Genomic DNA, 15,574 nt, shown 5'->3' on the forward strand with positions numbered 1-15,574 from the left:
GTTATCCTGGTATTCATGACGAGTTTATTTACAACCACTGGGTAGAAGCCACTGCTGATGTATCACCAACCTATCCCAGAGTGTATCACCAGCCTAGTAGTCAGCACTTATAAGTTGACATGAATTATCATCGAGATGGTCATAATTGTAAATTAACTGTTTACAAAACTGTGAATTTTTCGAAATACTAAGGATTTTCTACCCCAGGAATAAATTACCTTAGCTGTATTTGGCAAAAAAACATTCAGAATGTTTGGTCTTCAATGTTTTTCAACTTTGTACTTTATTGACCTTTTTAACTTTTTTTTATTCGAGAGTCACTGACAAGTCTTATGTAGATAAAACGCGCGTTTGGCGTGCAAAATTCTAATTCTGGTATCTATCATGAGTTACGGCACATAACCGTACGGTTGCCTATAATTGCTAACATCCACTTCATTTGAACTTTGGTGGATAGTTGTCTCATTGGCAATCATACCACATCTCCTTATTTTATATCAATATATTAGTTAACAAAACTCCACAAAACAAAATCTTTTATTAATACATATTCATTGTTGTGTTAATTTCTTAAATAAGGACATAATATTAAACCTTTCTTATAGACTGCAGAAATTCAACAACTGACCATAATTACAGTGGAAAAAAAAACATAACCAGGACAGGAAACACATGCATTCATTGGATGAGTGCTTCTGCACACATCACACAAGAAGAAAATTACTGTAGGACACCTGCAGGAGATACTTACAATGTTGATGGTCCTTGGTGTTATATTGATAAGTCTGGCAGCCGGGAAACGTGTAATGTACCTGTGTGTGACGGTAAAAAGTAAAATAACAGAAATACCGAACTCCAAGGAAAATGCAAAACGGAAAGTTCCTTATCAAATGGCAAAATCAAAAGCTCAAACACATCAAACGAATGGAAAACAACTGTCCTGACTTGGTACAGGCATTTCCTTATGTAGAAAATGGTGGATTAAACCTGGTTTTATAGCTAGCTAAACCTCTCACTTGTATGACAGTCGCATAAAATTCCATTATATTGACAACAATGTGTGAACAAAACAAACATACATAATAGATAGAAATGTCAAAAATAGGGGTAACATTGTGTTATAATCTTTAATCACTATAAACACAAACAAATATGTCAACAAAGAAAAACGAAATGGCATATAGACAAAGTACATTAGCAAAAATGAAAAACAAGAATACAAAAATTGACCATAGCACAATAACACAATGACGGGATGTATTAAATCATTGATACGGTCATAATTATAAATTAACTGTATACAAAACTTTACATTTTTGAAATACTAAGGCTTTTCTACCTCAGGAATAGATTACCTTAGCTGTATTTGGCAAAACTTTTAGGAATTTTTGGTCCTCAATGCTCTTCAACTTCGTACTTTATTTGGTCTTTTTAACTCTTTTTGATTCGAGCGTTACTGATGAGTCTTTTGTAGACGAAACGCGCGTCTGGCGCAAATACAAAATTTCAATCCTGGTATCTATGATGAGTTTATTTAATACCGAGTCACGCCAAAGGGATATTACCAAAAATAGACTAAACAGTAAAGGGAATAATTTACAAAGACAAACAAAATAACACTATAACACGTAATTAAGATGATAAACAACGTCAGTTCCTAGAATCTAACTTCAAGACCATCATGTATTATTTGTGAAGGTGATACGGAATATTTATCAACAAGGTCTTGGTAACTTCCGATGAACTTTTTTTAGAAAAAGGACGAGACGTTCCTTGATATAACCCTGGTTCATCAACTTTCTGCTCAGACACTGGTGACGTTTCATAGTCTGAGTAGCAGCTGCAAGGTCTTGAATATCGAATGAGTTTGGAAATGTATATCCCATATGCAGGTGGAGTTGGTATATTGCTACTAAGGTGGGGGGAAATTGATAATTTCAAAATTAAAATCGTCTCGTTTGTCATAGATTCTGGTACTGAGATGACCCCGCTTATGTCAAATTCGAGATATAAGTCTAAAAATGAGGCGGAGGAAGCCTTGTCTGTTGTTTTTTTATTTTCCTGTTATTGAGGATATATTAATTGAACCCAATTAGAAAATTTTGGATTGTTCATTGAAAGAACATAATCAATATATCTGAATGTGAAATCAAATGATTTAGCTTCTTTGATCTTCTTGTTTTTAACAAGTGTCTGGAGGAACTCCGACTCATATGAAAATAAGAAGAGGTCGGCAAGAAGAACCGCACAATTCCTTTCCATATGAATGCCGACAATTTGTGGAAAAAGTCTACCTCCAAATTCAACAAATATGTCATCAATAAGAAACTCCAGCATACTGATCACTTGTTCCTCTGTGTATCATGTTTTACCTTTTTGTTCACTATTAACAAAATATGCCGTATGGTAAGTTATGTAAATTCAAACAAGGTATGCGATAAAAGGAATTGACATCAAATAACAGCTCTGCATGTACATAGATATAAGAAGATGTGGCATGAGTGCCAATGAGACAACTCTCCATCCAAGTCAAAATCTATAAAAGCAAACCATTATAGGTCAAAGTACGGTCTTCAACACGGAGCATTGGCTCACACCGAACAACAAGCTATAAACGGCCCCAAAAATTACTAGTGTAAAACCATTCAAACGGGAAAACCAACGGTCTAATCTATAAAAGAAACGAGAAACGAGAAACACTTATGAACCACATCAACAAACGACAACTACTGAACATCAGATTCCTGACTTAGGACAGGTGCAAACAATTGCAGCGGGTTTAAACGTTTTAATGGTACCAAACCTTCACCCTTTTTCTGAAACAATAGTGTAACATCACAACATAGAAAGACACACTATAAAATATCAACTGAAATGGCTTAACTCAATCAAAGGACATATTAACACCAGTGAACATACACTGAACAAATAAATTTGACCTATGATACAATGTAAATACAAAATAAATAAACTAAGGGAAGAATAATAAAAGTAACGCTATGAAATGTTAAACAATTTAAGAAAAACAATATGCTCGAACAAAAATATCATCCATTTGCAATTACTTTAAACACAGGTAAATGAAAATAATTTTGTTGTTAGGTATACGTGTACAGTTCAAATAGAGAAAGGAAATATTTTTACAATTTTGATGTTCATAGTACGAAGTGAAAATTTATAGTAATACCAAACACTTATCAAAGCTGGTATATAGACCAGATATAACCCCGAATAATGTATAGAATTGAATTTTCTTTGCGTCTTACGTATATTGTTACTCACATTGTAAACTGTACGGAACAAAATCCAATTAAAGCAATGCATAGTAAAAGCTCCAAACTTTTTTAACGTAAAGTTTTACTCTTTTCAAGTTGTCATGGTGATTTTTGGTGTTATTTTTTTTATATAGAGACTTGAAATTCATATCATTCAAATGAATAAAAACAATTAGGTTATTGAATACCACATATAAAGAAGCATAGATTTGTATTTACAAATAAATTCATATGAGGTGGTATATATGTCAATAAAAAGGCAGACCAAATGACATATATTCTTATTGAAGACAACAATTAAAACAGGGTTCATTCCCAATAGATGCATGTTTTTCTAATTCTTTGGCAATTTAACCAATTCTGGGCCCATTGTTTAAATTTTTTTAAACAACGTGTGGTTGTCGATGATCTCAGTAGATTATTTGCTAAGTTAAAAGTTCATACACTTAATCAGCTCTCTGGATGAATTGAAATGTGCTAACAGGTGTAAGAGAAATTGACAACTTTATATTTGTATCGTGTAGAAATCAGGAATGTGGTAGGCACTCGAATGAGTTTTCGTTTATCAAAAATGAAAACATATCTGATTATCATTAGAGAAACATATTATTGCATAGCTTCTCGTGGATTATAGGATTTATCGAACTCGATGGTTAAATTTTCAAATATATTATGTAAAATAAAACAAAATGAAGCGACAGACAGCAACCAACGACAACAACTGGATAGTAGGCTCTTGACTTGGGACAATAAAATATATAATGAGGCGGGTTTGTGAGCGTTTAACCCTCCCCTAGCCTTGGATAGTGTTGTCACAGCTCAACATAAGATCAAACTGTAAATAGTTCGAAGTAGCTTTACTCAATTGATTGGTCCACAGTTGCTGACAGATAGCTTACAGCAAAAAACAACTAATAAATAAATCATGTTATCTCAGACTAAGGTATCAACCAGAACACACCCAACGGATTTAGTGTGAAGACGTCATAAAAAGTCTGTAAAAGCATAACCTTGTTCATTTCTAAACTGTGAGTACTTAATATCTACAGAATGTAGAACCGTAACTATTATAGTTACAAAATGTGATATTGCAAAAGTCCATTATAAATTTTGTACATAATTTTAATGCAGAAAAAAAGAGAAAATTAAGCTTGGTTTCAAACTATAGATAAGCGACCTTATATTCATTAAACAAAATGACAGATGCCATTATTGAACAAAAACTATAATAACCTTAATAAAAATTTGTCACTTCCAAATGAGATCGAAATATTAAAAGTTGTTTTCTTTATAAATCCATTTAAAAAATAACCGGTATAGCTTTGCTAAATTACAAAACGTGTTGTTAAATACTACTCTGTTATTTTACTACAAGTTTAACCCATTTTTTTTCATCGAAAAGTGCCTGTACCAAGTCATTATATGACAGTTGTTTTTCAATTGTTCCGTTGGTTGATAACGCTTAATTTTGTCAGTTTTTGTGGACTTCCCTCTTTTTTTAATTACCTTGGAGTTCGACATTTGTTATACTTTTTTATATTAAATACATGTGAATCACATACTACATTCAAAGTATAAAAGGGTTCATAAAGAATACTAGACAATACAGCAAACCAGACAAACATCCGACTCTTCTGAAAAAAGCACGTAGAATCAAAGAAACAGCAACGAACAACTTATAGTCCAGATATGTTGACTTGATTAGACACAATGTTTGCATACATGTGTATTAGGAAATTGGGAGGGGGATAAATAATGTTTACATGTGCATTAATCTCCCCTTTACCTATCTAGATCGAATTTCGAGCTAAAACATTCAATAAAATCTGTTAAGCCTGCATATGGCAGCTACATGTACCAACAGAATGACCAAAGATTTGAAAAAGGAAATGAAAGCAGGATCAAAGTGTCACACGTTGAGTAGTATTGTGAAAATAAACAGAAGGGACAAATTTCAAATTGTAACCAATACGAATGAGTACAGGGCGAATAGATTGTATCTTAATTTAGATTCTTAAAAAAATCTGTTTGCGTCATTGTTAAAAAAGCAAGTTTGCTTTAATTAAACTGAATAGAATTTAGTTCACAATAGAAAGTAAAACATTCCTTAGTTATTTCATATATGTACACTGTAGGTGCACAATGTTCTGACCTATCTGTGAGGCCTAATGTGATTTCAAAAGAAGAAAGGATTACATTCCAATACGGCGAAAAGGCTGCTCTTACATGTAAAGCTGGATATAAATTGAAAAACCCGACGACTCTGACGTGTCTGCAATCAGGGAATTGGAATGACAGGTTACCTCATTGTGAAGGTTTGTTTATGAAGTCTTTTTTTTATTTTCTTTTAATAAATTTTTTTTTAATTGATTTATGCAGTTATTTTTTTAATAAAAATTGTAATGTGCATTAATGAAATCAATATAATCTGTTGAAAAAAACAAAGTAAAGCCCCCGCCCCCTGTATTGATAGTAAACCTTTTGCCTTTCTAAAATCACGTATAATGAACAAAATATGGATCGCCAAATAAAATTAAGTATATATTTTTATTTGCATGTATATGATTTCAGAGGTGACCTGCTACAACAAGTACAACCATGGTCAAAACTATGTAGGTAATGTCAGTAAAACATTTTCAGGAGAACCATGTTTGAACTGGAAGGTAGTTAATTCTCCGTATGCAAACTATCACGAAAACCATACATACTGTCGTAATCCACTACCAAGTCATATTGATAGACCATTTTGTTATACAGCAGCGGGATTTAAATTTAGCAAGTGCATCATCCCAGTCTGTGGTACAGTATAAGCATATTGTGTTGTCAATTTACTTTAAATAACTGCTCCAATCGTACAAAAACCCAACCGAATAATTAGATCCTTTATCAGTATGATGTAAAATGCATATTATCAATCTATTCTGATTTTACTATAACAATTTTGAATGTAATACAAATTAAAAACCGAACCATGCTTGTAATCCTTAAATTCAAAGTTCACGCATATCTAACATTTACAACGGAACTGCATATCTATAATGCACCCAAAAATGAAACTTACACACCCAGCTGTCGTGGTTAACACTGCGCGATTTAAACTTCACCTTTAATTGATTTCATTTGGTTCCAACGTTTTTAATTTTCTTATCGGAATCATTCCCGAGGGATTCTCTCCTCCTTAGACCAAGCAGTGTTGTGGTCTATGACGGTTATAGTCAATCATTGAGATCTGCCTTAGTGTGGCCAGGAGATCTCAAATATCGACTGATGAGAAGGTGAGAACAAACGATGTCCGACTTTCAATCAAATACTGAATACCCAGACTTTTAACAGTCACTCGATTGGTACGAAATAAACCATATTTTGCAATGTTAATTTCAAGACTACAGTTGCTAACCACCGCAGCGGGGTGTGTTAGTTTTATTTTGGATGCATACATGCAGGTACGCAGCTCCGTTGTAAATACTAACGTGAACTTTGCAAGTTTAAAATTATACGTGCGTGGTTCGCTATTTAATTTGTTTTAAATCAAAATTAATCATGTTATGTACGTTGTTTAACCTATTTTTAATTTACTTTTATATTATGTTTGAAATTATATTGTAATTATTCTGCTCATTTTGGGCGCCGTGATTGGCAAAGAAAGTATTTGTTTGTTTGTTTGTATTACGTTTAAGATTGTTTTAGTAAAATCAGAATAGACTGATAAGATTCATTTTACTTCATACCAAGTGGTTTCCTAACTCTATAAATCTTTATTCTGCAATCAGACAACTAGTGTGCAAATAATGAGAATATGAATATCTGTTTCTCTTTCTCTGTACAGAATTACTGTATTTGCGCTGAAATATGAAAGGGAATCGAATATTACGAAGTACAAGAAACAGAGAAACACTGTTAACAATTTAAAAAAAAATCGTTAAAGAAAGATTTGAAACTAATTTAGATAACATTATATTTAGTAATGCTCGAAATTCAAAAAACTAATTGGAAAACAATGAAAAGGTTAATAATGTCGAATAAGGGTTTAAATAATATTACTCCTCTACAAAATATCGTAAACGATGAGGATTTCAGTGACATAGTATATGAGGATAGTGAGAAGTGTGACCTGTTGAACAAATAATTTGGTTTGATATGCAAACTCGAGGAGGAAAAAATTCCTTTTCCAGAGTTTGAGGTAAAAAATAATACTTATATTCAAAATATATACATAAATCACTATTTATCCGAATAAGGCATCGGGACCAGATTTGATTAGTCACAGAATGCTGAAAATCTGCACTAAGACTGTGGCGGTTCCTTTACAAATCATATTAAATAAATCTCTTCAGCATGCAATAAAATTGAGAATGGAAATGGGGAATGTGTCAAAGAGACAACAACCCGACCATAGAACAGACAACAGCAGAAGGTCACCAACAGGTCTTCAATGCAGCGAGAAATTCCCGCACCCGGAGGCGTCCTTCAGCTGGCCCCTAAACAAATATATATACTAGTTCAGTGATAATGAACGCCATACTAAACTCCAAATTGTACACAAGAAACTAAAATTAAAAATAATACAAGACTGACAAAGGCTAGAGGCTCCTGACTTGGGACAGGCGCAAAAATGCGGCGGGGTTAAACATGTTTATGAGATCTCAACCCTCCCCCTATACCTCTAGCCATTGTAGAAAAGTAAACGCATAACAATACGCACATTAAAATTCAGTTCAAGAGAAGTCCGAGTCTGATGTCAGAAGATGTAACCAAAGAAAATAAACAAAATGACAATAATACATAAATAACAACAGACTACTAGCAGTTAACTGACATGCCAGCTCCAGACTTCAATTAAACTGATTGAAATATTATGTCTTCATCATATGAATATCAGGCACAATCCTTCCCGTTAGGGGTTTAGTATCATACCATCAAAACATATATGAGAAGAACATAACCCGTGTCATGCCAACAACTGGTTTTTAAATAAATGTGTTTAGTGCCGATGCAAAGACCCTATAAGTGGATCAATATTAACGCCAAAATATGCAATCTTTAATGACCTGACAACAGTATCGTAACTATATCCCTTCTTAATAAGTCTATTTAAAGGTTTTGTTAGCTTCAGAGGTGAATACTGACATTTTTGTGTTTTATAAAGAATATTTCGATAAAAAATTGGATGTGAAATACCTGAACGTATAAGAAGTCTGCATGTTGAGCTATATTTACGAATGATGTCCTTATACCGATGATAAAATTTAGTAAATGTTTTGACTAGTTTGTGATATCGAAAACCCTGGTGTAATAATTTTTCAGTAATACACATAAATTTCTCTCGTTAAAATCTAAAACATTGTTACATACACGAGCGAATCGTACAAGTTGAGATATATAAACACCGTAAGATGGTGACAAGGGAACGTCACCATCTAAAAATGGATAATTAACGATAGGAAATGAAAAATCATCTTTTTTATCATATATTTTAGTATTAAGCTTTCCGTTAATGATATAGATATCAAGATCGAGGAAAGGGCAGTGGTCATTGTTAGTATTAGCTTTATTTAAAGTAAGTTCAACAGGATAAATTTCATCTAGCTGCAAGACTGCAAATGTCATTACTATTTTTAAAAAGGTGATTCGTCTTTACCTTCAAACTATAGGCCAGTCTCTTGAATAAGGTGTTTAGTTAAAATCATGGAATGAACTGTTTTCAAAAATGTATACAATCATCATTTACATATGAATAAGCTATTTTATGAATATCAGTCTGTTTTTTTTCAAAATATTCAACTGTACATCACATACTAGATATGTATAATTGTATTCCCAACTCGAATGAAATAAAGGATATAAATTGTATTGTCTTTTGCCATTTTTCAAGAGCTTTTGACGAGGTTTGGCATCGAGGGCTCTCACATAAAATGAAAGCTTACGGAATACATGGTAATTTATTTAACCGGTTTGAAAGTTATGTTGGTGATAGAAAAAAATGTGATCAATAAATCATCATCCTCATTTTGCAGTCTTTGAGCGGGAGTACCTCAAGTTTCGATACTTGGTCGCTTACTATTTATAATATATATAAATGACATTGCAGAGAAACTCGCATCTCTGACCAGACTATGCGGATGACAGTTCGTTATTAACATTACTCGGGGCACGACGAGGGACATATAAACGCTGTTGTTGATCGTGACTTGGGAGTTGAACGAATGATTAAGAAGGCGGATTATGTTTTTTTTTAATCCAGACAAAACAGAAATAATGATTTTTTTTTCAAATAATGACGCACCAGATCTAGAATTCTTCTTAAATGATAAAGAAACCCCTGTTACAAATGTCACAAACACAATGGGGTAACGTTTTTCTCTAATGCTTGGTGAAATAGCCATATCGACAATTTGATAACCAGTGCTACAAAACATTTAGAGATACTGAGAAAACTCAAGTACCGACTTTGCAGGGAAAATTTTGAAAAACTATGTATTAGTCATATGACCAATTTTTGAATATGCAACTGAGGTTTGGGATAATTGTGGGATAGGATATGCTGATATACTTGCAAGTTTGCAGCTAGAATAGTTAATGGTTTGCCTATATTTACAAGAACGGAAAGTCTGTATGAGGAAGTTGGGTGGGAAACTTTAGCTGACAGGAGGAAATGACGAAAATTACAAATGTTTTATAACATACTATATAAACAAGCTCCGGGTTATCTATGACATCTCGTTCTACCCTGTGTACAGAGCTCAACATTATATCCCTTGCGAAATGGTAATGATAATATTGTTCCTTTTTGTAGATTATCACTTACTAAAGAAATGTTGTACCATTAATTATAAGACTATGGGATTATACTAATTTGTCCCTTTGAAAATCAGATTGTATCTCAAAATTTAAAATCCAATTAAAATGACTAAATACTATAAATAAAGATGTTACAATAAGCACAATTTTTATGGACCGAGGAAACTAAATATAATTCTAACTCAATTATGATGCTCCTCATCTCTCTTAAGGATCATGGCTTGTTCAGAGTCAATATAATTGCTGACCTATCTTGTCTTTGTGGGTGCAGTATTGAGACTGTTCTTTATATACAGACTAGAGAGAAATTCTGATGAACATAAGATTGCTCCTTAATGACCCGATATTGAATGTTAAGTTACTAACATCTGGTAATCCGAACCTCTCGTATGAACAAAACGTCCAAATATTTACACATGCATTCGAATTTATTAAAAGGTCTGAGATATTTCTTGTCATATGGTACTGAATAGTGTATTTGCGGTACATGCACATTATAGCTAGACTCGTAAAGTACTGTTTATTTTGAAAAAAATGCATGCTCATATTAATATTGTATCGTTATATATTGTAATTCGTAGCGCACTTCATAAGTATGGTTTACTTGTGTCCAGTCTATTTTACTTTGAGTAAATAAAATATGTTTAAAATTAACTAAAACCATGTCAATTATATTTTTTTAGCTACGAAACTTTTCTTCTTGTTTCTAAAACTCTCACAAATGAAATTTAATATTTACAGTGTACAGCTCAGTGCACATGTATTTTTATATTGATGACAGTATTTTAAAAAAATGTTGATTTAGTCTCTCTGACATTCATACTTCTATTTATCCAAGTGAGCTGAGCATTCATTTATTTTAAGAACGATTCAATTAAGATTGGAACTATTCGTCAAGGACGTAATTCAGTTTAATGAGTACTCAGTCCGTTTATCTACGTTTTGTATAAGTTACATCGGAAAAAGTCCGTTGGTCAAGTAGGCTACTGGTCCGTTGAGAGTAATTAGTAAAAACTTACCACAAATATGGTTGACTCTTTTAATATACTAATATTAGTAATGGGTTTTCCAAAAAGTAGTGAGTATCTATTATAAGGGTTCAGAATTACAAAAAGTAAAAACAGTAATTCAAGTTAGAGTTAACTGTTTGCCTGCTATCTCTGAATAAAACTGAAAGGTGGCAATATAATTCTTCAAATCTTCATAGCTGTCACTTAAAAAAGAGGAGTGGAAATTAACATGAAAATAGATTACCTTAGCCATGTAAGCTGTATTTTTTTGACAAAAACATTTCATAACTTGGGTCCTCAATGCTCTGTAGCTTCGTACTTGATTTGGCATTTTAAATTTTTTGATTCGAACGTCACTGATGAGTCTTTTGTAGACGAAACGCACGTCTGGCGTACAAATGATAGACTATGAGCTTATTCACAAAGAATCCTGGAATGCAAGCAAATAAGATATATACAAACCTTCTGCACCGACAACTCTTAATATTCAACGTGACTTGTGATTAATTCATGGGGTGAAGGTGTGTTTCTCGGGACAAACTAGTTTTCAACAAGAATACTTAGAATCAATGTTGTTTTTATCTTTACTTTTTTTCAAAACAAACTTTCAATTTGTGAATAAGCTCCTGGTATATTTGATAAATTTTCTTATAGGAATTATTGTCCTTTCATTAAATGATGATTTTTACCCTTTTGGGAAAACAGAAAAATAATTATGAGAAATTTATTCATGGATTATATTCTATGGTACAATGTTGGATCGTGTTCATTGTTGAAAATGCATGCACTAAGGCCTGGGTGGGCGACATAGACTCTTCAGAGCCTCTACTTGTTTTCCTCATATAACTCAGGCCGTTAGAATTGTTTTACATTTGTCATGTTGGGGTCTTTTATAGCTTGCTATGTGGTATGGGTTTTGCTCTAATATCATATGGGCTCTTGTGGAAAGTTGTCTTATTTGCAAACAAACGACGGCATCTTCTTATATTATTAAATTTACCTTACCGTCTATCTTAACATGTGGCTTTAGACTAATGGCCAAGTGTCCTATCAAAGTGATCAAGTCTTCAATATTAAGAATCTGCTTATCAATTTCTCCATCTGTTGTTTGGGCGAAACGTTCGCAGATTTTTCTTCAACGTCATGTTGTTTTTACAAAGGGACGTAACACTGCTACTAACCCAATATTAAAATAAAACACGCCCACTAACCCTATATTAAATATACAGGGTCTCCATGCGGTCGCATTCCTAGAAATGTATAGGAGGTAAGAGTAATATAAAATATATGAATAGCAGTGAATACGCAGTAAGATTCGTTATCACATACATGCATTTCTATCGTTTGTTGTCTGTACGCATAATTATGCTATTTTGTTCAGAATTCATTAGAATTGCCACGAAGAAGACGACCAAATATCTCATTATTAGCTCCTGCAAATTAAAACATTTAAACATCGATGAAAGATAGACTAAAGCGTTTTGTAATCTTGAGAGTCATACAAATTTAGTATCCAGCGCTGGACACAGTGCATGCTGTTTTGCCACGATATCACAGAATCCCACTGAAAGAAGAACAAAAATTTGTGAAATCATACATTATTGGACTGTGGCGAAGCATATAAGTTTATTGTTTTCTGTCTAGTATTAAATTAATAGTTAAGATCCATTTTGTTACATCTGGTGATCCGTTTCTTCGGCAATCGCCAATGGCAGTCAGCAGAGTTTAAGAACATCCGTTGTTCGACCTGCTAGTCAAATGCGTTTTGTTAAAATATACTTTTTCACTTTTTTGGTCTTTAGGAAAATGTTGTTTGTGCTGTATTTAGACCCCTCTACCAAGAAATTTGTTTTGCATGCACACGTATAAAAAATGCGGTTTTTATCCAACGCAATCATAGGTTTGAACGTTGTTTTCAATTTAGACTTGTTTATATTTTTTGCTTGTATTATATTTGCCTTCGGGTTTATATAATCCGTTCATCCTATTTCGACTCTTCAAAATTGAAAAGTCAATCCTAAATTGAGGTAAACTATAAGGCCTTCCAAATACCGTTTTGATTCCTAACATCACTGAAGAGACATTAATTGTCGAAATCCGGATATGGTGTACCAATTTTTGCACTAGATGTTTACGGTATACCATCTTTTCCGCAAGTTTATTGTTTTCTGTTTGGTATTAAATTAATAATTAAGATCCATTTTGTTACATCTGGTGATCGGTTTATTTGGCAATCGCCATGCCAGTCAAGCAGGGTTTAAGAACATCTTTTGTTCGGCCTGCTAGTCAAATGCGTTTTGTTAAAATATACTTTTTCACTTTTTTTGTCTTTTGGAAAAATGTTGTTTGTGCTGTATTAAGACCCCTCTACCAAGAAATTTGTTTTGCATGCACACGTATAAAAATTGCGGTTTTTATTCAACGCAATCATAGGTTTGAACGTTAATTTCAATTTAGACTTGTTAATATTTTTTCGTTTGGGCTTGTATTATACTTGCTTTCGGGTTATATGACCTGTTCATCCTATTTCGACTCTTCAAAATTCAAGAGTCTATCCTAAATTGAGGTAAATTATATGGCCTTCCAAATACCGTTTCGATTCCTAAGATCACTGAAGAGACATTAATTGTCGAAATCTGGATATGGTGTACTAATTTTTGCACCTTTTGTTTGCGGTATACCATCTTTTCCGAAAGTTTATTGTTTTCTGTTTGGTATTAAATTAATAATTAAGATCTATTCTATTACATCTGGTGGTCGGTTTATTTGGCAATCGCCAATGGCAGTCAGCAGGGTTTAAGAACATCCGTTGTCCGACCTGCTAGTTAAATACGTTTTGTTAATATATACTTTTTCACTTTTTTTGTCTTTTGGAAAATGTTGTTTGTGCTGTATTTAGACTCCTCTACCAAGAAATTTGTTTTGCATGCACACGTATATAAAAATTGCGGTTTTTATCCAAAATTAAATGATGATTTTTGCCCTTCTTCGTATTATGGGAAAACAGAAAAACAATTATGAGAAATTTATTCATGGAATATATTCTATGGTACAATGTTGGATAGTGTTCATTGTTGAAAATGCATGCACTAAGGCCTGGGTGGGCGACATAGACTCTTCAGAGCCTCTACTTGTTTTCCTCATATAACTCAGGCCGTTAGAATTGTTTTACATTTGTCATGTTAGGGTCTTTTATAGCTTGCTATGTGGTATGGGTTTTGCTCTAATATCATATGGTCTCTTGTGGAAAGTTGTCTTATTTGCAAACAAACGACGGCATCTTCTTATATTATTAAATTTACCTTACCGTCTATCTTAACATGTGGCATTTAGACTAGTGGCCAAGTGTCCTATCAAAGTGATCAAGTCTTCAATATTAAGAATCTGCTTATCAATTTCTCCATCTGTTGTTTGGGCGAAACGTTCGCAGATTTTTCTTCACAACGTCATGTTGTTTTTACAAAGGGACGTAACACTGCTACTAACCCAATATTAAAATAAAAACACGCCCACTAACCCTATATTAAATATACAGGGTCTCCATGCGGTCGCATTCCTAGAAATGTATAGGAGGTAAGAGTAATATAAATATAAATATATGAATAGCAGTGAATACTCAGTAAGATTCGTTATCACATACATGCATTTCTATCGTTTGTTGTCTGTACGCATAATTATGCTATTTTGTTCAGAATTCATTAGAATTGCCACGAAGAAGACGACCAAATATCTCATTATAAGCTCCTGCAAATTAAAAAATTTAAACATCGGTGAAAGATAGACTATTTGCCTTCGGGTTTATATAATCCGTTCATCCTATTTCGACTCTTCAAATTTGAAGAGTCAATCCTAAATTGAGGTAAATTATATGGCCTTCCAAATACCGTTTTGATTCCTAACATCACTGAAGAGACATTAATTGTCGAAATCCGGATATGGTGTACCAATTTTTGCACTTTATGTTTGCGGTATACCTTCTTTTCCGCAAGTTTATTGTTTTCTGTTTGGTATTAAATTAATAATTAAGATCCATTTTATTACATCTGGTGATCGGTTTATTTGGCAATTGCCAATGGCAGTCAGCAGGGTTTAAGAACATCCATTGTCCGACCTGCTAGTCAAATGCGTTTTGTTAAAATATACTTTTTCACTTTTTTTGTCTTTTGGAAAATGTTGTTTGTGCTGTATTTAGACTCCTCTACCAAGAAATTTGTTTTGCATGCACACGTATAAAAATTGCGGTTTTTATCCAACGCAGTCATAGGTTTGAACGTTGTTTTCAATTTAGACTTGTTTGTATTTTTTCGTTTGGGCTTGTATTATATTTGCCTTCGAGTTTATATAATCCGTTTATCCTGTTTCCACTCTTCAAAACTTAAGAGTCAACCCCAAATTGATGTTAATTATATTGCCTTTCAAATACCGTTTCGATTCCTAACATCACTGAAGAGACATTTATTGTCGAAATCCGGATATGATGTACAATATTTT

The 15,574-nt window shown here is 33.1% G+C and overlaps 1 protein-coding gene across 1 annotated transcript in view; it reads left to right on the top strand.

The window, feature by feature from the left end:
* LOC127732118 (plasminogen-like) overlaps positions 1-6,085 on the top strand; it is a 52,112-nt gene extending 46,027 nt beyond the window's left edge. The window contains exons 3-5 of the mRNA XM_052241179.1: positions 606-824; positions 5,411-5,590; positions 5,847-6,085. Coding sequence (XP_052097139.1) covers positions 606-824; positions 5,411-5,590; positions 5,847-6,085 — 638 coding nt within the window. The remainder of the gene's footprint in view (positions 1-605; positions 825-5,410; positions 5,591-5,846) is intronic.
* Positions 6,086-15,574: the final 9,489 nt, after the last annotated feature.

Source organism: Mytilus californianus, unplaced genomic scaffold (genome assembly GCF_021869535.1).
Source record: "Mytilus californianus isolate M0D057914Y unplaced genomic scaffold, xbMytCali1.0.p SCAF_1, whole genome shotgun sequence".
NCBI classification, from domain to species: Eukaryota; Metazoa; Mollusca; class Bivalvia; order Mytilida; family Mytilidae; genus Mytilus; species Mytilus californianus.